General features: G+C 40.4%; 1 protein-coding gene across 1 annotated transcript; it reads right to left on the minus strand.

Annotated features, from left to right (window-relative positions):
- Positions 1–1037: 1037 nt before the first annotated feature.
- Positions 1038–21464, minus strand: LOC131100376 (CD151 antigen-like). Its single transcript, XM_058046130.2, has 8 exons — positions 21252–21464; positions 18629–18713; positions 13563–13754; positions 8841–8915; positions 4396–4500; positions 2469–2627; positions 2207–2293; positions 1038–2105 (listed from the first exon to the last, which is right to left on the minus strand). Exons 2-8 carry the CDS (start codon positions 18710–18712, stop codon positions 2046–2048), a joined length of 762 nt encoding a protein of 253 aa, XP_057902113.1. The 5' UTR covers position 18713; positions 21252–21464; the 3' UTR covers positions 1038–2045.
- Between the last annotated feature and the right edge of the window lie 116 nt (positions 21465–21580).

Raw genomic sequence — 21580 nt, forward strand, 5'->3', positions numbered from 1 at the left:
GAGGGACACATGTCCATGTAAATAAACAGTTAGATTTTTATTGTATATTAAGTATATTTTATTGTACATAAAAAAGTCAACAGAAAAAAAACAGACTAATAACTGATTATTTTTTTGGTTATTTTTTTGTTGACTTGTTTTGTTGATATATGAAATATACAGTAAAAACATAAACTTTTTTTTTACATAGGTGTATTATTGCTTTTTAACACCAAAACAAAGAATGCTGAACATAACGCAGGGAAAGGGCGGCACGGCGGTCTAGTGGTTAGTGCGCAGACCTCACAGCTAGGAGACCAGGGTTCAATTCCACCCTCGGGCCCTCTGTGTGGAGTTTGCATGTTCTCCCTGTGCATGCGTGGGTTTTCTCCGGGTACTCCGGTTTCCTCCCACATTCCAAAAACATGCTAGCTAGGTTAACTCCAAATTGTCCATAGGTATGAATGTGAGTGTGAATGGTTGTTTGTCTATATGTGCCCTGTGATTGGCTGGCGATCAGTCCAGGGTGTACCCCGCCTCTCGCCCAAAGACAGCTGGGATAGGCTCCAGCACCCCCGCGACCCTCGTGAGGAAAAAGCGGTAGAAAATGAATGAATGAATGAATGAATAACGCAGGGAAACAGCAGCCGGCCACTAAAGAGAAACACGTAATGCTGCACATTGTGTCAAACAGGAAACAGAAAACCAAAATAAGAGCAGGATATTATTTAAAAACATAAAAGTCCAACTTGCTGTGCGGTTATCCAAAAGGAGGAATAATACGTCTTCTTTCAGTACTTCCAATTTCATATCATTCACCTCAGGAGGAATCAATCGGAGTCACATGCAGCGTTTTGCCACTGTCTATATTGCATATTACAGTATTTGTCTTACTTTCCCATAATCAGTGTTTATTTGTGATATAAATCCAGCAGAAGCTGCATATTGTGTTCATTACACAACATTAGTTTGACGAAATACCGGCTACCAATATCAATATTGCTAATGAAGTGGTAGACAATATCGGATATCAGTAAGAAAGCCGTTAATTACATATATATCATATTGTGAATACTTTATTGATGATCGTCACAAAAACAACATCTTAACTTTGACACAAAAGTGGTATGTGATGTCACTTGGTAAAGACACAATATCCGCACAAATCAGTCAGTGTATATTTTGGCATCAGTGGTGTAAAGAAATACAGTAACAAAAAAACCAGGCACTTTTCCGTGAGCGATGTTGGTACATTCATTACCACAGTGACAAATATTACTTTGAAACGTCAGCCTTACAAATGAGCCTAGATGTAAATAGTTAAAATGCCGGCACGATGGCGTTATTAAAGTGATAGTGCAGTTATGCTGGTGAGAAGGTGCAGTCATCGTACCGTCAGTCTGGCAGATAAAGTGCCCTTGCCAACACACTGGGGATAAGAGCCTGATCCAACAGTGGCACGTCACTATGCGAAGACACGTTAGGCGATAAAGGACAAACTACAGTCAGAAAAGCACCTCAGACATGACAGAATAGTCATTTACAAAGTATAAAAACAGTGATCCTACTAAGTGTTGAGTGTTTAAGATGCTATGAAGGAGTAGACATTTCAAATGCATGACTGGTTAGTTAATATGGAAATGTGATGCTACAGCAGGTGAAGCGGGCTTGTTAAAACCTGCAGCTGGTGCTGCTGGGAAAGGGAAATGCTGTCACCAGGTTTTAGTCCATAAAAACATTACAATACATTAACATCACTGTATTGCACACAGAGGGAATAAAACTGATGATTGAAGAAAAAAAAATCCACAGAGGGTATCCCCCACTAAATTAAATTCGGCTGCAATATTCCCAACAGTTTCTCTCTGAGGCTTTTTTTACAGCGCTGTAATCTTGAGACTCTAATTACTTATTAAAGATCAATTGTTTTTCCACAGTAGCGCTATAAGGAACTCAGATGTGTAATTTGATCCCTCACCTCCTCCCACAAGCAAGCTGAGAAAAGAAGCGATAGGATGTTTCAGGATGTCAATGAAGTGACTTCTCCCGTCTCTTTCTCTTCTTCTCTAGTATGGCTCCGTCTTCAGACTTTGGTACAGGCAACATGTAAACACCATCCCTATGATCTGGATATTGCACGGAGACAGCCAAAATAACCAACATCTAAATACACATGTATGTATATAGATATATGAAGCATGTTTTAAAAAGTCAAGATTTTATTTACCTGCACACACGCAATCCCGATACCCACCGCTCCAATGATCTTCAGGTGGTCCTGGATGAACGTCTCCAGTTTTGAGATACATCCACCCTGAACAAAATGCCACGGGATGATAAAGCTGAATGATGTGTGTGTGTGTGTGTGTGTGCAACAACTACTACACTTACAATTTGAATTATTGATGGCACGAAGACCACCAACAGTGTGACCCCCGTCTGAGTAAGGCTTAACCCACTGCCCCCATCTGCACCTTTCATGGACTCACCTCAACCTTGTAGATGTTGGAGGGGTGCCCCCCACGTCCGCAAAGCTTGGATGGAGTCTTACAGCAGCTGTCAGGCACTACTCTGCCATCGCCATCTCTGGAGCGGATCCAGACACTCTGTGCCCAGTCGGATGAATTGTTGCTCCCACAACACTTGAACTGATGGGGGAGACGGACAGAATACATAATCGTACATTAGGAGGGAAAATGAACCAATGTTGACTCCTGATAGCTACGATCTGAAATAATGTTACATCAATCAACTAGAAGGCTGAATTGTGACATTAATGTATCCAAATCTTCAAACGCTGTTGATTGGACAACTAGCACGGTTTATGCTGCCGAGTCCGATCATCCATGAGTGAGATTGGCCGATACCGATCATATGCATTAACTGTACATTTTGCAATTTATTGATGATGATTCTATACACAGTCATCAATTTACCGTATTTTCCGGATTATAAATCGCTCTGGAGTACAAGTCACACAACGCCAAAAATGCAAAATTAGGTCAAAAAAAACATATATAAGTCGCATTTTTTGCGGGGAATTTATTTTTACGTCCTCTTGAAAGGCAAGTTCTAACAATAAAAGAATAGAGAACAGGCTAAATAGGTGTAAGATATGCTAACATAATAGTTATTCAGCTACACAAAAAATAAACATAAACAGAAAAGGTGTCCAGCGTTTATGTAACATTCATTCATTCATTCATTTTCTACCGCTTATCCTCACGAGGGTCGCGGGGGTGCTGGAGCCTATCCCAGCTGTCTTTGGGCGAGAGGCGGGGTGCACCCTGGACTGGTGGCCAGCCAATCACAGGGCACATATAGACAAACAACCATTCACACTCACATTCATACCTATGGACAATTTGGAGTGGCCAATTAACCTAGCATGTTTTTGGAATGTGGGAGGAAACCGGAGTACCCGGAGAAAACCCACGCATGCACGGGGAGAACATGCAAACTCCACACAGAGATGGCCGAGGGTGGAATTGAACCCGGGTCTCCTAGCCAACCGCCTTGCAGCCCCGTTTATGTAACATACACATTTTTTGCATTTATAAGTCGCTCTGGAGTATACGTTGTAAGAACAGCCAACTTATGAAAAAAAGTGTGACTTATAGTAAGGAAAATAGGTTAACAGTGTCACAATCTAATATTTTTTAGAAATGTAAATAACAGGATAGGAGAAAGTGTTTGCCCCCTTCTTGATTTCCTCTGTTTTTTAGTTTTTTTTACAGAGTTTGTCACACTTAAATGTTTCAGATCAGAGAATAGTCAGCAACAGTAGGAATGAGAAAAACTGTTATTTATTTATATAACTGTTATATCATTTATTTTCATGCATCTGGTGTATAGTTTTAACACAACAGGCCTAATGGAGCCATTCTTGAAGTGCTCATTGAAGCTTTTAAACCCGACATTACTCACCTCCGACAGGAGCTGGCTCTTTTTTGTTATAGCCCATGACTTTTTGCCATCCCGTAGGAGTTTCTCATGCTTTGCAAATGCTTCAAACGGCAGTGAATGTGTCAGGAAGCATCCATCCATCCATTTACTTATCCTCACTAGGGTCGGGGTCGTGAAAATCCATGTGACATTTTTATGGCGTTGTTTAAAATGTGCGATGATTACATTTCCCCGGTCCTGTGCCACCACAGGAAACTTGTGTATGGAACTTTTCGGACTTCAATGTAAATACTGTTAAATGGCTGGCATCACTTCTATTCCTGGCTAAATACGCATGCTGAATATAAGTGCTGCTGGTTGATAGAATAGATACATATATCAGATTGGGATGCCACCACTTATTAACACACGTCTTAATATTTTGTCCATGTAGCTGACATTTTAGATATTGTGCTGCTAAAAACAACATCACAGCATAAACATGTCTCTTGTGTCACATCCAAACAATACCTCCTGTTGCAGCTTATCCACAGCACTGGTGACATGTTCGTGAGAATTCTGCTGGTACTTCTGGACCATGGTCTCCCTCAGGTTCTGCTTCAGCTCCTCATTTAACTGTTCACAGAAAAAAATGCACACACACAATTCACGATACAGCAACAACATTTGTCTCAGTCCAGTCCAGACTATGGCTGGTAATAAATTAGTTGTAACTTGAATTTTGCCGCGGTAAGATTAATACGCCACCCTGACAATAGGTGAGCAAGGTTCTATACATGAGGCGGAAGCAAGAGTGGAAGGAGGGGGGGAACTTATGTATGTTTTGTTCTCAGGAACGCTCAGTGGCAGAGCAGGGAGGTCTGGAGGGGCTCAGTTTCTATGGCAACAAGCCAGTGGGGAAACCACTGTAAATCAAAGCATGACAGAAATATCAAGGGAATGAATGATGGGAGGAAATATAGAGGACAGAGCGAGATTAGACAGAGAGGGTGGAGAGAAACAGGAAACAAGGTAAAGGAAGGGGCCAAGGGTTCAACACCTGTTCACAGTTTAGAACACACTGCGTCAGGGATGTGAAAACGGCAATGAAAGAATCAACACCTTGACTTTTCACTTCTTTACATACATAAAATCAAGATTCCATTAAGGTTTATCTGCATTATACAATAACAAATAAAAAAATAAATAAATCAAAGGGTAGGAAAAATGTGAAACATGACAGATTGTCCACTGAGATACGCTGATTTGTTGGTGCGCTATTAACAATTACTAAAAATCGATATGTTCTTTTTCCCCAAAAAAGTCGTTCTCTCAAATGGAACTGAACACAGCCAACTCGCGCTTTTCTAACAGACCAACTGACCAGTCTGTGATTATGTTGGTAATAATGTGCATCCACAATTGAAAGGAGCAGGGTACCATTACCTTGCAACACAGCCTCTCCCTGCAGCTGTGGCCCACCGTTTAATCCAACTGAGAGAGGACATGATGAACTTCAAGAATGTATCCCCTTTAGCAATAGCTTTCTTGCAGCGGGTACAGCGCTGCCCTTCCTAGCTGGCAACCCAAAAATACTCTCAATAACTTCATAGCCAGCACACACAAGGTGCCATGTCCCTCAAAGTGTTCCTTCCAATAGCAGGTGCTGACCCCTGGTGTTGCATGCCGTGCTCTACATCATATATATATTTACTGGTATATACAAAAGTAGAACAGAACTGACTGAATTTTTAGTGACCATGTTTTACAAGGCCATGTAAAATGGATGGATAGATGTCTCAAAGGTACTAAATATTTGATGTCTTTAGGAAGTTGTTTAAAATGTGATGCTAAAAGTGATCCATGTAAAACGTGGTGACAGTATAGGATAAACTGTTGAGTACAGCTATGAGGTAGTAGCAAGAGAAGAGAAAATACAGCCAGAAGCACCACCCACATCCACCCACACTGTTTCACTGTGCTGTATAGAAGCAATATGGATACAGCATTACCTGCGACAGTGATGGATGGTGGGGGTGAGTGAAACAACGCCTGTGCAAAGGCATGTGTGGTTTATGGAAAGCGGCAATACTTCCGATATGATGAAGCGCTAAATAAGACATTACCTTGGTGTGCCTGTTGACAGCACAAGGACAAAAGTCAGGCATAAAGACGATTCTTCATGCAGCATCTTCTTTCTATTCTAATTTAAATGTGAATGGGGACTTCATAACTGTTATTTTCGGCTGGTGTTGTGAGCATTTTACACGTCTAAAGGTGGTGATCACGCTCTGTAGTGCATAAGTGTTAGTGTTATTTGTCAACTGTCATTAAGACGTTGAATGTGCCAGGCCTTTCCTTTTTATGCTTATTATATACATACTGTTTAATTGGAATGTACGTCTTAATTGTCTATATGTCATTTTTGGTGGTTTTTGAAATCCTAACATTTCTAATGCTGGGTATCAATGTACTGTAAATTAGTGTCAAGTTAGCGCATTTGTTTAAAAGAGATAGTTTAGATGTTGTTTGACATCCTCGTCAGCAGTGTAGTGCATCAACAGTGACTTAACCCACTTGGCCGCTTCAGCCCACTTTTGGTCAGATTCCGGTGATGAAAAACGCAGTTCCGGTTAGTTGCTGGGGTTACTTAAGTGATCGCGTGTGATTGCTTTCTCTCTTCTGTTGTATCACTGCACATAGGCGCCTGTCCATTCTTGTGTATGTGGTGAAGATGGTTACACGATTACACATGGATTACACGAGCGTCGCTGCCATCTTGTTTACATATGCGTTTGACACGTTGCAGCCATCTTCACCACATACACAAGAATGAGGAGACGACAGACAGTGAGAAAGTAACAGGTCTGATTTTATTGGACCCATTTTTGTTATGGCGGCACGGCGGTCTAGTGGTTAGCACACAGACCTCACAGCTAAGAGACCAGGGTTCAGTTCCACCCTCGGCCATCTCTGTGTGGAGTTTGCATGTTCTCCCCGTGCATGCGTGGGTTTTCTCCGGGTACTCCGGTTTCCTCCCACATTCCAAAAACATGCTAGGTTAATTGGCCACTCCAAATTGTCCATAGGTATGAATGTGAGTGTGAATGGTTGTTTGTCTATATGTGCCCTGTGATTGGCTGGGTGTACCAGTCCAGGGTGTACCCCAAAGACAGCTGGGATAGGCTCTAGCACCCCCCGCGACCCTCGTGAGGAAAAGTGGTAGAAAATGAATGAATGAATGTATTATATTCTTTTCAACGCATATTGTTTTGAGAAGCCAAACCCCAGCAACTAACTGGAACCATGTTTCTCATCACCGAAATTCGACCAGAACTGGGCTCACAGGACCAAGAGCGGGGTAAGTCACTGTCGATTCACACCCCCATCTGCAGTGTAGTCCGACAACTTCATGTCACAAAATACAAACTATCCCTTTAAATGTACACTGTTCCAAAAAAATAAAGGTAACACTAAAACCACATATCCTAGATCTGAATTAATGAAATATTCTTATTAAATAATTTGTTGTTTAGTTCTTTATGTACTTGAATGTGCTGACAACAAAGTCACACAAAAATTATGAATGGAAATCCAATGTATTTGATTTATTAGACTCAAACTCAAAATGAAAGTGGAAAACATCCAACTTTAATTGGCATGCTTTATTGCTGTATGTTCAGCTTTACAATGCTTTAATGAAATGGGATGGCTTTTTCACCTATATGGTAGTAGAAGTTTAGGAAGATGTGTATAATAAATAAAAACGTTAGAATATGAACACCCTTTAGCTTACTTTTGAGTTACCAAATATATTCAAGTGGAACTTATGTACCCAAGGAAAGTGGAATGCAAAATGAATCTGAGGGATTTAAAAATATTTTTCATGAGATGTTTTTCCACTCTAACAGGCTTCCAGAAGGGTATCATACAGTCGATGAAGAAAACCAAAGGATGTGAGTAGGATTGGCTTAACTCACACAGGGATTGTATGAAGAGAGTAAAGAGAGAAACTCAATGACTGATCATAAGATGACAACTGGTGTATTATAAATGAGGCATTTATAATGAGCACTGCACCTTCAGACTGACCGAGAGTACACGCTGCAAGACTTGCAGACGAGTTGGGTTGTGACAAAAAAAAAAAAAGAAGCGCAGGGAGCCTAAATTCTACAATTCTAAATTGTGTCGAGGAAGGCTGTCAGCTTTAGTTAAGTTTCACATTTAATACAGAAAATAAGCACAGCAGTTTGTTGAGCATCCAGTGGGAGTGGAAGTATTCCTTTTTAGACATTAAACTGTTTCACACCACTTCCTTTTTTTCCTACCTACAATTGACTTGTCATCTTAAAAATAAAGCAAAGTCATCTCCTATGACAGCATTATGTCAAGATTATGAGGTTTGTCATCAAAAATTATTGAGCCTTTCACTGGACTACTTCATAGCATCAAATGAACATGTTTGTTTGAATGTGCTGATTTCTATGGTAGACTACAAAATAATAATAATAATAATATCAAAAGGGGGATGTCCAATATTGGCTCTTTTGCCAATATTGTCCAAATGCCTACTCATATATTAACAACAATAAATTAGGGTACCTATTATGCTCATTTTCAGCCTTTTGTATTGAGTTATGAACTCCTATCGAGCAGCTAGACACGCTAAGCGGCACAGAAAGCTTTCTACACCTTCTAAGAATCTGCACCTATTCCAGCTGTATTTCCGTGGATTTGTTCAGCTTGTGCTAACTGTTGGCACGCCATATAGAGCCGGAGTTAGAAAAAAAATATTTGAAACTTGGCGTTTTGAGCCATGCCAAACTTCTTTTGGGGCTCACTTCCAAAAGCGTGAACCTCATTATCTGAATGCAACATTGTAACTACATTTATAGGTCAGAAAAGAGGAAAAAACATAATAGGTACCCTTTCCCACTTCAGCCTACAATAATTTTTGATGATTTAAGGACAGTTACCTGCCGATAGTAGATGTAAGCCAGGACACCAGCGAGGATCTCCAACAGGAAAATACAAAGCAGCAGGACAAAATACTGTAGAGAGATGAAAAAATACACGTTAACGAATTGTGATTTCTGAATGTCTGTGAATGTGACATGACCCCTAACTCTTTGTGTGCCTGTTGATGCGACAGGGGGGTGGCTTCATAGAGGACAGCTGGGTTTGCTGATGATGTAATTTTTGCATGATTTGGCCAACAGCGGTTGTGTTGCTGGACCACCCGCTTGGGTAGATGTTATAATATGATCTTTATCCTTAATTGTGGTAGCGACAGTCCAGTATTCAAAGTACAATGGCTCTACATGAGCAACACATAGTGTATTCTTCCTCTGTAACTAGTTCGAGTGAGTCTTATATTTACAGACCAAAACTGAGTTTTTATTTAATTAATGGAAGCACGTCCATAACCTCTAGCACAGAAAATCAGAATGCCATAAATGGAGAACAACCGGTAATCCCCTGAAATCCAATTGGTTTCCACGGCTATAAAAGACAGAATATTAACATTTCACAGATGCTTGTCTAAGATTTTTTAATCTTTCCGTATTACTTGGTGTTCAGAATGTATCGTGGGAGGATTGAACAGCATTAAAAGGCCAGAAAAGACATTATCAAACTAAAACCTTGACCTCCACCGTCCCTTGACCTGCTGCTACGAGAGAGGAAAAAATTGGCTCAGTCAGTGGACTTAATCTTTGATTTGATGGCTTGGACTGATTAGATCACTACATGAGTGAGCCTGAATGCTGAGCAGTTTGGAGTATTGGTGTACCATATAGACATTCACACGAAAATAAGTTCTATCTAACGATTAAATGCCCTGGCACGTCCATTTTCCATTGCTTATTGCATTTGGGGATCGCAAAGAGCTGGAGCCTCTTAACTAGTCAACATCTAGACAATCCATTCACATATACATCATTCCATTCCTAAGTAGGAAGTGAATCCCTGCTGGCTACATGGGTACCCAAATTCCTGAAATCAGTGACCCGGAAAGTAACAAAAATAAATAAATAAATAAAATAATGCTTTCAAGTATCACGTGTACAATGGAACCTCGGTTAGCCTCATTAACCCTTTGCAAAAGGTTAGACTTAAACCAAAACATACTCTGACTTAATCCATTTTTTACCATAAAAATAAAGCAAATCCGAAAATGTTACCAGAAAACATATTTTTTAAATATAATTTTACAATTACAGTGTCACATACAGAAAGCAAACAGACATGCATACAAATGAAAAATAAAAGGTGATAAACAAACCTTTACCATCACACTTGATTGACAAATTGATTGCTGAGGCTGCTATGAGGCAGCAAGATCCACACAGAACACCTTTGTGTTTTGCAATGACAGTCCTTGGATGCAATCGGATTTCTCACCTTCTTCATCAAAATGCTGGCAGTTGCAACTTTCTTTTGGCGTAACTGTGATAGTTAGCTAAAAAAGTAAAGTCAGCTTTTGGTGATGTCGTAGATGGGCAACAGAGCTGGTATACAATGACTTGCAGTTGCGGTTTCCATGCTACCTGTAACAGAATGCTGCTAATAAGGATTCACACAGTCCAACACGACAAGACGAGCACCATATTGTATACTAACCGGAAAAATATATATTAAAAAATGTTAACCGGAGCATACACTAACCAAGGTTCTACTGTAAAGGTTCCAGTATTAAAATGCCCCATGCATACATACATCTTCCATGCCGTTTGTCAAGGGAGTATGCTGGAGCCTATCCCAGCTGACTTAGAGCGAGAGGCGGGGTACACCCTGGACTGGTGGCCAGCCAATCACAGGACACATGTAGACAAACAACCATTCACACTCACATTCATACCTATGAGGAAATCGGAATACCCGGAGAAAACCCATGTACACATGGGAAAAACATGCAAAGTCCCCACAGAGATGGAGATTAGAGCATGTACAAAGCAAATACATGTTGTATATACTTTTTTCTTTTGGACAACTAATGGGTGTTCTGATCATGTTGGTTTGATCTTTCACCAAACTCTTTTGTGAAATCAAACAGTGTGTGGGGAAAAAAGCTGCAAGTACAAAAAAAACCAAAACCCAACAACAACATAAAACCTGTTCAAAAATGTTTGATTTGTTTTCACAGAAGCACACCAAGGGAAAAAGTGTGATGTGGAATGTGTTGTTGGCCGGCCAGGCTAAGGCAGGTGACTCAAGAGGATTCTTTATGATCATCTTGCAGGCAATTTAAGGTTAAGAGTGTAATCACTGCCAATATGACTCAGCAGGCCCATTCACAGCTGTTGCAACTTCCTTGCCATCTATGTCTTGATCACGCTGTAGTGGATATCTGGACTTCTGCCTTTTTTTGGATGTCCTTTTTAGCATTAGCTGTAGCTACTACTATACACCATGGGTTAGGAAGATATTCAACTGTTGGGAGCCAACATCGAGCCACGCAGATCAAAGACAAAGAATTAACAAGATTGCCATGTTTTGGCTCACAATTTGAGACTTAATTACACATCTTGATTTGGCAACCTGGCAAATGTTTAACACATGTAGTGAACAAACTATCAGTAGATGGTGAGACATGCAGAGGAGAGGGGGAGATTAAATAAAATCTACTTCTTCCTACTCCTTTTAGGACATGTTGAATTGTGTAAATTGTGAGAAGTAGATTGTAAGATTGCTTATTAGTCAAATAAATAAATAAGGACCTAAATGAAGCCTTTTCAAGTACAAAATGGTGAAATTAACTAAAATACAAATACAAGACAGAAAAAGAGGTCTAATTTTTTTTATGCATCAAACGTGATCGCCAGAAGCATGTATTGCAGGTTTAAATGATCTCACAACAGGTACAATAATATCATAATGAGATTAAATACATAACATGCTGAAAGACCTCCAACGTAAGTTCCTGTCCACCAGTCACTATAATAACATTGACTGATATTGTGTTGTGATAACTAAATGACACACAAAAAAATAGCTAGCAGTATTTTTTCTTTTACCTCGGCACTGCAAAATGAAACACCAGTTAGCCCTGGAATGAAATCCCATAGTATTATTCATCATAGAAAAGTTACTGCAACCAGGTACAAACAAGCACAGTCATGAACCCATGCAAAGGAAGTGACATATTCACAAGAAACAATAATAACATACCCTAGTATTGTGTTGTGATGAGTATTGTATGTTTTACTGACACTGATAACTACATTAGCAAGTGCGTCAGTTAGGAATCCACAATGCATTAGCCATCAGCACTAGACTACTATGGCTACTATGAAGCATAATAGCAGGAGAAAAACTTACTGTCAATATGCACAAGAGTCCACATTGAACAGTAGATTCCACTTTTATTGGCCAATTCCATTCATGGGGGAATTAGAGGACCCTATATGTGTAATATTGACATTTCTTTCTGTGAGAAATAACAGGTATGAAGCATGAATTGTCAACTTTTCATATTGCGCCAAATTTAACAACCAAAAAACATTATGAAAGACTCATGAGGTTGCAGCGCAGATGGGCTGTAAACTGAGCAACCTGACACAAATGAATTATGAACTATAAAGTGGAGATCTCATTTACCTTTGCTTCCGCTTGCATCTCTCTCAACCTGTTGCCTCACATAAATAAAGTTCTCCAGGGAGTTCCAGTCAACTAAATTCTTCACCAGTGTTTCCCATACATTTATTTGTGGCAGGCCACCATAGATGCTCTAACTTTGGGAGGAATGTTCTGTTCACAAACTCGTGCTGCTTACTTCATGTTTAGCTGTAGCAATGTTTTTTTTTTCCCTCCACACCGCACCCTTCCTGTTTGTCTGGCATCAATTTTGTCAGTGTGAAGTAAAGTGAGCTTGTTACGGTTTGAACCTGTGATATTTAAAATTACAAGAGTGCATCAACTATCACTGCTCCTCGTGTAGTCCTAGAAGGTAGCGTGTACTCCCACCCAACACAGGAAGACCATGAATCAGCCTATTTCCTCCCTTATGTTTGCCCTCTTTAACAATCTAGATAGCATCTCTCCTTGCTGACAAGTTCATTCCATCACTGTGATTCATCACCCTAATATAAGCTCTTCAGGAAGCATGGGGCATTTACAAATACACAACACACACACACACACACACACAGAATCAGTCATCATAACTCACATAATCACAACATTGTAATAGGCTTTTTTATTGTTTACACACACAGCATCTTCAGTTATGTTTGCCTCTGATAATAACTCAAGCTCAATTTAGGGTGGCCCTTTAAATCCGCCAGACAACAGTGATTTCACTTTCTCTTGTGCGAGATTAATAATATTGAACCATTCAAGTGTCACACATTAACCTCTGCTAGTACAACACTACAGTGTCTTGAATCAAATATAGCCACAATGTTTTGTCCCGATAGAAAATAAGACCATGGTCTGCACAGCAATCTTGACAAAAGTTTGTGTTAACTGCAACACAAAACAAAATGCAACCTTTCTGTGATACACACACTTTTTGGTGTCCGAGGACAACAACTGACGTGTTGGTCTTGCGTGTACTTTTTACACTTTATTCAGAATGTACTCCATATTTAGTGAGCTTACCTATCACTCAGTTATAACAGCCTAATGTGACCTGTTTGCTTGGACAATGTATGTTTCATACAAATGCTCATTGTGCAGCCTATGACACAGTCTCTTACCACTCGCAGTAGCCTCCTCTGCTCCTTGAAGGTGGCACAGCATCCCAGAACGCCTGTTACCATGACGATGGCTCCAGCGAGGACCAGTATGTAGGCAGAGGCAGCATATGTCATGGAGGGGAGAAGGCTGATGTAGTCGCTCTTTTCAACCAAAGTCCAAACACCCACAGCCATCACAACGCCCCCTGCGAGCTGAGAGAAGAACATAACATGAGTCAGATCTCGAGAGGAGGAGGCGTCTGACACTACCGATAGTCAACAAATGAATGAGTGTGAACTGAAATACTCAGGATTCATGTTGACACTCGGTTTTGTACTGATAAACTACAGTTAATTAAGTGATAAACACAGCTTTGATTGAAAATCTGAGAAGTATGACACTGCAAAAACTTCAAGAGATATCTAATTTTCATCATTTGCAAGTATAAAAACTAGGTCTTGAAAAAAGGTTTGAGATAGTTAAAACAGGGTGGTGTGCAGTCAGGGTCAGCAAAGCCTTCTCTGAAGCACAATCAGAAGCACTGACCTTCACTTAGCACTTAAATTCTGATATTTCTTCCATGAAATGGTATTGATCTATTTTCAACAGCCTAATATCTCCATTTTGTAGTGGGACTCTTGGTTGCCCTGCTTTTAGTAGATCTTTTTTCTCCAATCAGATTTCAGCTTCAGTATGCCATGCCATCTCATTTGCCTAGAGGCCTTTTAGAATCAAGAGTAGGGATGTTGGATAATTATGGGCCCCGATATCAGCCTAAGAGACGGATATTGAGATGTTCTCACTAACTCGTACACTTCCAACAACGCCGATAGATTTCAAACAGTAACGTTGACTGCTAAGCTCCAGATCAAAGTCTTATGCATCTCATGTGTGAATTTTAAACTTGTAGGTAATGTATTTCTGTCCCAGCAGGGGGCAACAGTTCTATTTTCCTCCAAATCGACAGCAAGAGCTTGGTTAAGAAAAAGACAGAAGTTGGTGTATTGCGCACCGAGAAAGTACAATGCCGATGTATATGAGAAAATCCAGCAGGGACTTACAGCAGCTTACACTGGCACAGAGTTTGTCTGACTATGGATCTGTTGTGATCGCGAAGGATACGGGGAGACATGGGGGACGCCGTTGTTGTTAGTCTACAAACAGTTTGCACACAATGAAGGAAGAGAGTTTCTTTGCAAACTTAGTTTCAAAGTTTATGTAGTCCTAAAACTATCAATCGACTATCAACTATTAATATTCTGTGGGTCTTGAAAGTTCAGCAATCAGTAAACATGCCCCAAAACTTTGGCAGTATACAGTTCTCCTCTTTGAAAATGGCTGACAGTCAAGTAGTACATGAAAGCCGAAATACAGCATGCAGAACACGCGTAACCAAAGTAGCAAAATGGCTGAAATCTCAGCATTACAAAGTTAATACCGCACTACTCATGAATCAGGTGAGAGCCAGGTAACTCTCTACTTAGCAAGCAGAATAACAACGGAACTCACTTTGGACTTACCAGCTCCAGAGAAATCGCATGCAGGTTAATATTCCACTTATCATTATTACTCACAGTGTCTGCACTGTTTGGGGGAATTTGGCCCAGCATTCACAATCCTGATGTGAAATAATGATTATTTCATATTTCTTTTCCTTTTCTTCCTTAACACGAGAAAATTAGTGAATATGATATGAGCTTACAATGCTGTCAGTGGGATACACCTATTTCGACTATGAAGCCCTCTAAAAAAAACAAAAAAAACACTATTTCCTCGACACATAATTTTGTTTGTGAAATGGATCAAAATGTTTGTGAAATGGAAAAATTGTTTGTGAAATGCATGAAAATGTGTTTTTCTTTGGAAAACAAAGACATTTGCAAAGACAAGTGATCCCAAACTTTTGAGCGGTAGTGTATATATATATATATTTATTTATAATTATTATTTCATATATATGAGCTGTGTGAAGTTGGTGATTCACGCAAACATGGTAATAAACCTGTGTCAGCCATTTTCTCAGAAGCACAGGGTCCAGTATTCGAAGCAGTTTTCCTACTGACTTTATATCAACAGACAAACCACCCGAAACAAGCAGCCAAAAAAAAACAAAAACCTGTCAGTGACTGATGCACAGTCGTGCCCACTGTCTTGTTAAAAACACAGTGCATTTTATGAACCAAGTTTAAGATTGCGAGGTGCATACTGCAACGTATTGAGAGGGGAGTAATATTTTATGCCAGCCGTAAATGCAGAATGCGTCATGGTGCAGTGAACTTGCATGGGAAGTGACGCTCTAACTGCTGGTTGATAACAGTGTTAATCCGTTAATACATTCCACAAATTCATGTTTGTATAAAAAGGTTATTATTATATTTTTTCATAAGGGGGTGGTACCAAATCGTATCGGCTATAAATAGACTATAAAACAAAATTGGATCAGATCGGAAGCAAAAATGTGGATCAGGACATTCCTAGTGAATACTGATTCTGTTTGCAGTTGTCTGAACCCTTTATCAAGGATGCATTCCATTTTCGATTATTTCATTCGGCTGAGCACTAAATTTACAAGCATGGCTGATCACCGGTGGAAGTTACTAATGCTCCCAGTCAGGGTGAATGGCAATACACTGTACATTAGGATCTTTGTATGCAATGCCTGCCACTGTTCAAACCATCACATCATATCTTACGGTTATAAAAACAAGGAAATGCTGGAAAATAAACTGTTGAGCAAAAGCAAGAAACAAATCTACTATAGCCACTAGTGTGAACTTACTGTATATTGAGCCACCTTTTCTATGTCATCTTCAGAGTCCTGTTATTTACAAGTGTTCAACAAGACCACTGCTTTTGACAAGGGGCTATTTGTGGCTCAAATTACTAACCCATGTACTAAACCCACAGTAGTAAATGCATATTGCATATTAAAAAAACATATGTTTCAGAAAAGGAATGGAGTTTTTTATTTATTTATTTATAATAGAGGAATAGCAATGACTGTCATCACATATTTCATAGTTTGGATCATCCTTGGTAACTTACATCATTTGGCTCAACTGGGCTGAAATTCAAACAAACGGAGCCTGCGTTACTGATTTTGTTTTACACTAAAAACTAAATTGATCTACTTGTTGTCTCAGTCTCTTTTTAAGATATCACATATCCTCTCATTCATTCATCCATTTTTGATACTACTTGACCTCATTAGGGTCAGGAGTGAGGTGGAGCTCATCCCCGCTGACTTTGGGCAAGAGGCAATCACAGGGCACATGCAGTACAGACCATTTACACCTATTGACAATTTAAAGTCTCCAATGAACCTAACAAGGTGTGTGAGGAAACTGGGGTAAACCCACACAAGCACACAAGGAGAACATGCAAACGCCACACAGAGAGGTCCGAGCTGTGCAAGCCTCCTTGAAAGGTCAGTATTGGAAATCCAAGTCTAGGCTTATTTTGATACAGTATATCATAGTTCTGTTCAGACTTCATTTATTTGGGTTTTTTTGCGTTTACTGCATGCATCCACAGACTGAACCTTTATAAAAGTCTGGGCATTCAAGTGCAGAGCATTCTCACAAGGGAGTCCGATGAAACAACAGTGTGGTTCAGTCTTGTCAATGATCCTCCGGTGTGGTCAATAAGATGCGTTGTGTGTCTGTACTCTTGAGGCACAGTAAGAAGTGAATCCAACCACTATCTAATCTGGTGGCCAGCGACCCCATGTGGTCGCAAGAGGTAGTAACTCATGAACTCAGATTACAGTAGTGAGAACAGTAGGGAGATTAAGGTAGTAAGTAAAGGGAAAGCGTCTTTGTTACATGTTGTTTGTTAAATGTTGAGTAGGTCCTTTTACAGGGCAAGGCCATCCCACATTCTTTTGTTCTAATAGTCTAATTCTACTTTCTGCTTTTTCTTTACGGAGTCGCCGCAGCGGACATTTTGATCTGCATACTTGACATACCCTTCCTGACAAATACTGCTGGTGCTTACTATCAGCTGTTGAAATAATGCAATGACAATTAAGCTTCTATTGGAGTGAACTATGGCAAGGCCAATGCATTTACTGTTTGTGAAATGTGGTTTTCTTTTAAATGCTAATTAGGTGCCAAGATAAAGAAGACTTTTTGAAAGGCTTTTTATCAGTATATTTATCAGGTATTTATTAAATGGAAAGTAGGAAATGGAAAAGAGATTTATGGGCTTTTTAAAGAAAGGTTTAACATCCAACATAAATACTATGATCAAGCTCTGCTCCAACTTAGCCATATTATGGTGAAATGATGGTAATAACTATAAAAGCAATCTTCACTCGCTAAATGTACTGCAAAAAAGGGTAGTAAGGATAATTCATAATGCCGCCTACAGAGAACATACTAACTCCTTATTTCTAAAATCACAAATACTTCAACTTGCTGATATAGTTCATCTTCAAACAGCTAAAATAATGCATAAGGCTAAAAACAACCAATTAGCTAAAAATGTCATCCAATACTTCTCTACAAGAGAGGAGAAATATGATCTCAGGGAAGAAGTACATTTGAAACACTTCTACGTTATGCTAGCCATAGCATTTCAGTATGTGGAATCAAACTATGGAATGGATTGAGTAAGGAAATCAAACAATGCACAACGATGAGCAAATTCAAGAAACCAGTCATGATGTGTTACATATATCACTATATTGACACTTACTATGGTACCCATTATGGCATTGGATGCTCATATCACCAAGTACTTTGGTACGTGATAAAAAAATAAAAAAACTTTAAACTTAAATTATATTAGGAAAGCAGGAAGTGAACAAATGTAACAGTTACTGATTGTAAAAGTACCAGATGGAGGGGTAGGATTTAATAAGCTTTGCTTCTTCCTACTCCTTTTGGACATGTGGAACTGGGAACTGATTATGGGATGCACTCAATTGTAATCTGATGCATGTTCAAATGAAATAAAACCATTACCATTACCAAATGTATGAAACTTAATGTGTGAATATGAAACGACCCTATGAGTGAAATGTTCATATTATAGGGCCATACATAAAGGGTGAGTTAATCACTTATCCACAACAAAGACTTACCCAAAAGAGAAAGTTGAACATGAAGAGTAGGTATTTCTGGCAAATTGTTCCACATGTTTCCTTCTTCTCTTCACGTGCACCCATGCTGCAAATGACACAGTAAGTAAGGCTATGAGTAAAAACACAGGCAGTGTATATATATATATATATATACACACATATATCAATAACCAAGGAGACATTGAGTTCCAGGATCTTTGGTGGACACAGACAAAATTGCTAAAGAAGATAAAACATTTCTCATGGCTGATGTGGAAAAAGACAAAATATCAGCTGTTTACATTTAAAATAACAAGGAATTCAACACCGCACAATTACTGTGCAGCTGTTATAAGATGGCCATTCATTTTTTATATTTATACGGGGGGGGGGGGTAGTTGTGAGCAAACACTGCTATAAGCGGTAAATTGTGGCACAATTCAATGGATTTTGCACATTGCAAAGAAGAAAGATTTAGCTTCAAGTTAAACATTTATTAATGTCTTAGCTTAAAGTTACACATTTATTAATGTCTTAGCTTAAAGTTACACATAATAATGTCTGACAAGCTTTGTGTGCAGCCAAGCTGCTCTTACTATTTAATGACAATGGTAAAAACCGTCATCAAATCAACACCAAGTATGATTTTTTTATATCTATCTACAGTATGTATATGAAACGTATTAATAGGTTACTACCTGCTGAACAACTTTTGCCATTTGCTAAAATTCTTTTTCACCACACTCCACCGCCTCTTTGATCCCTTGTCAGTCAAGCTCAGACTTGCCCTCCTCCAGCCGCCTCCTATTGACTCTTTCCCTTCCCTCATACTACAAATACTGCTGTCAGTTCAGAGGAGAGTGCAGGACCACGTCTGTTCATTGACCATCTGCTGGTGGACGGTAGACACTTAGCATCAGTCTGGAAATTAAATGCAAACAACATCTAATGGGAACCTTTTTTCCTTGTTTAGTGCTGAGTACGACACAGCTATGTAAAGAAAGGAAAATCTGCTTCACGTTGAAGAGCAGAGGCAAAGAAGCACGTTGAGGTCAGTCATTTTCCCTCAAATAACCATTCCACAGCCAAGGCATCTTCCTCGTAAGAGGCTCCGACGCCAGTTTTGCGTTAGACCAGGATGGATGCAGTCGTGAATGGAAGCGATGGAAGTATAGTTCGGGGGCCTTACGATTCCATCTCTGCTATTTGGCTCACTTCGGGCTGTGACCTTCAGCGTTTACTGGGATGGTTTGTATCTGAGTGTGAAGCTTCTGTGATGAGACTCAGCACCTCCAAATCAGAGACCATGGTTCTCAGCCCGAGGATGGCGGGTGGGGTGCCCCCTCTGGGTTGGGAATGAGGTCCTTCCCCAGGTGGAGGAGTTTAAGTATCTCGGGGTCTTGTTCACGAGTGAGGGAAGGTGGGAGCGTGAGATCGACAGACGGATCGGTGCAGCCTCTGTACCGGACCGTCGTAGTGAAAAGAGAGCTGAGCCGGAAGGCAAAGCTCTCAATTTACCGGTGGATCTATGTTCCCACCCTCACCTATGGTCATGAGCTTTGGGTCATGACCCAAAGAATGAGATGGCGGTTACAAGTGGCTGAAATGAGTTTCCTCCGTAGGGTAGCTGGACTCACCCTAAGAGATAGGGTGAGGGGCTCAGCCATCCGGGAGGGGCTCAGAGTAGAGCCGCTTCTCCTTCACATCGAGGGGAGCAAGTTGTGGTGGCTCGGGCATCTAGTCCGGATGCCTAACTGGTGAGGTGTCCCGGGCACGCCCAGCCGGGAAAAGGCCCCGAGGCAGACCTAGGACACGCTGGAGGGATTATGTCTCACAGCTGGCCTGGGAACACCTTGGTGTCCTCCTGGTGGAGCTGGATGAGGTGGCCGGGGACCGGGAAGTCTGGGCTTCCCTACTGACACTGCTGGATAATTATTTTGGTTGTCATGTTTTTGCTCACTTATGGTCTCTCACTGCGTCCATAAAAATTCCATGTTACATGGGTTATGGCCAATTATGCAAATTAGACGATGATGTCATCTACATTCTCCCTCAGACTATCACCACACATAGATGAGAGTCCTGAGGGTAACGCTGTAGTTTGCCACCGTGTAGAAGTGTACTATATAGCACCGACAAGTTCAGCTAATGCTGTATTGTGGCCGGTGAAGGCGGTCTGAGTGCCGTAGTGCTCCAGTTCTCCATGAGAACACATTGTGGGTTATCCTAAGTGAATGAGTTCTGGGTTGCGTTGATTCAATGAGGTCACGTATGACATTAGTTGAATTATTTTCTTTTTTTACAATACAAGTAAATCCAAATACTTTAAAAACGTTTACTGTGACTGTATTTTATCCAGACAACACTGAGTATAAACGACAACAGATTTGAGCTAACATGTTAGGAAGCTAAGGCGACACAAGCTAACGCTAATCGAAGGTGATGAAACTCGCAGGTTATTTAAGGAGTTAAGGGTGGATTATTAACAAAGTATGATTTACACTGGGGACACACACACAATTCTGTCGTGGGTTTTTAGACATTACTTTAGGGGGCAAAAAGACCGTCCTGTCTCGGACGGGCTACGGGACATCATAGTGCCCCATGACTGAGCGATAGCTGAGTAAGTGGTGCATTCACGTACCTGCTTTGTCGGTGATCGGGTCTTGACAAAAGAACAAATGGCAACTTAATCCGTTTGTTGATGGTAGTTTATCCTTCGGTTTCCAAGACTGTCGAGCGAGAGAAAAATAACCTGCAATCGCGTACCACACAAACTCCACCCAGGGACGCCTTCCGGGACACCGTACAGGCTGCTGCCTTTTCCTGTCCGGAGGCCACATTTATCCCACACTTTACATATCGACGACACCGATACCACGGCTAGTATCAGCCTCGGATCGACACTGGTAGTAAGAGTTCGGTTCTAAAAGTTCCAGTTCTGTGTTAATTTAAGAACCTATATGTGTTCAT

The sequence above is a fragment of the Doryrhamphus excisus genome, linkage group LG11, assembly GCF_037039965.1.
Source record: "Doryrhamphus excisus strain RoL-2023G ecotype Guam linkage group LG11, RoL_Dexc_Guam_v1.1, whole genome shotgun sequence".
Lineage (NCBI taxonomy): Eukaryota > Metazoa > Chordata > Actinopteri > Syngnathiformes > Syngnathidae > Doryrhamphus > Doryrhamphus excisus.

Coding starts and splice junctions, on each gene's coding strand:
- LOC131100376 (XM_058046130.2), bottom strand. CDS start 18,712: ATGGGTGCACGTGAAGAGAAGAAGGAAACATGTGGAACAATTTGCCAG. Junction 4,501..8,840: donor CTTACATCTACTATCGGCAG/GTAACTGTCCTT, acceptor TTCTGTGAACAG/TTAAATGAGGAGCTGAAGCA. Junction 2,628..4,395: donor TGGATAAGCTGCAACAGGAG/GTATTGTTTGGA, acceptor CTCCCCCATCAG/TTCAAGTGTTGTGGGAGCAA.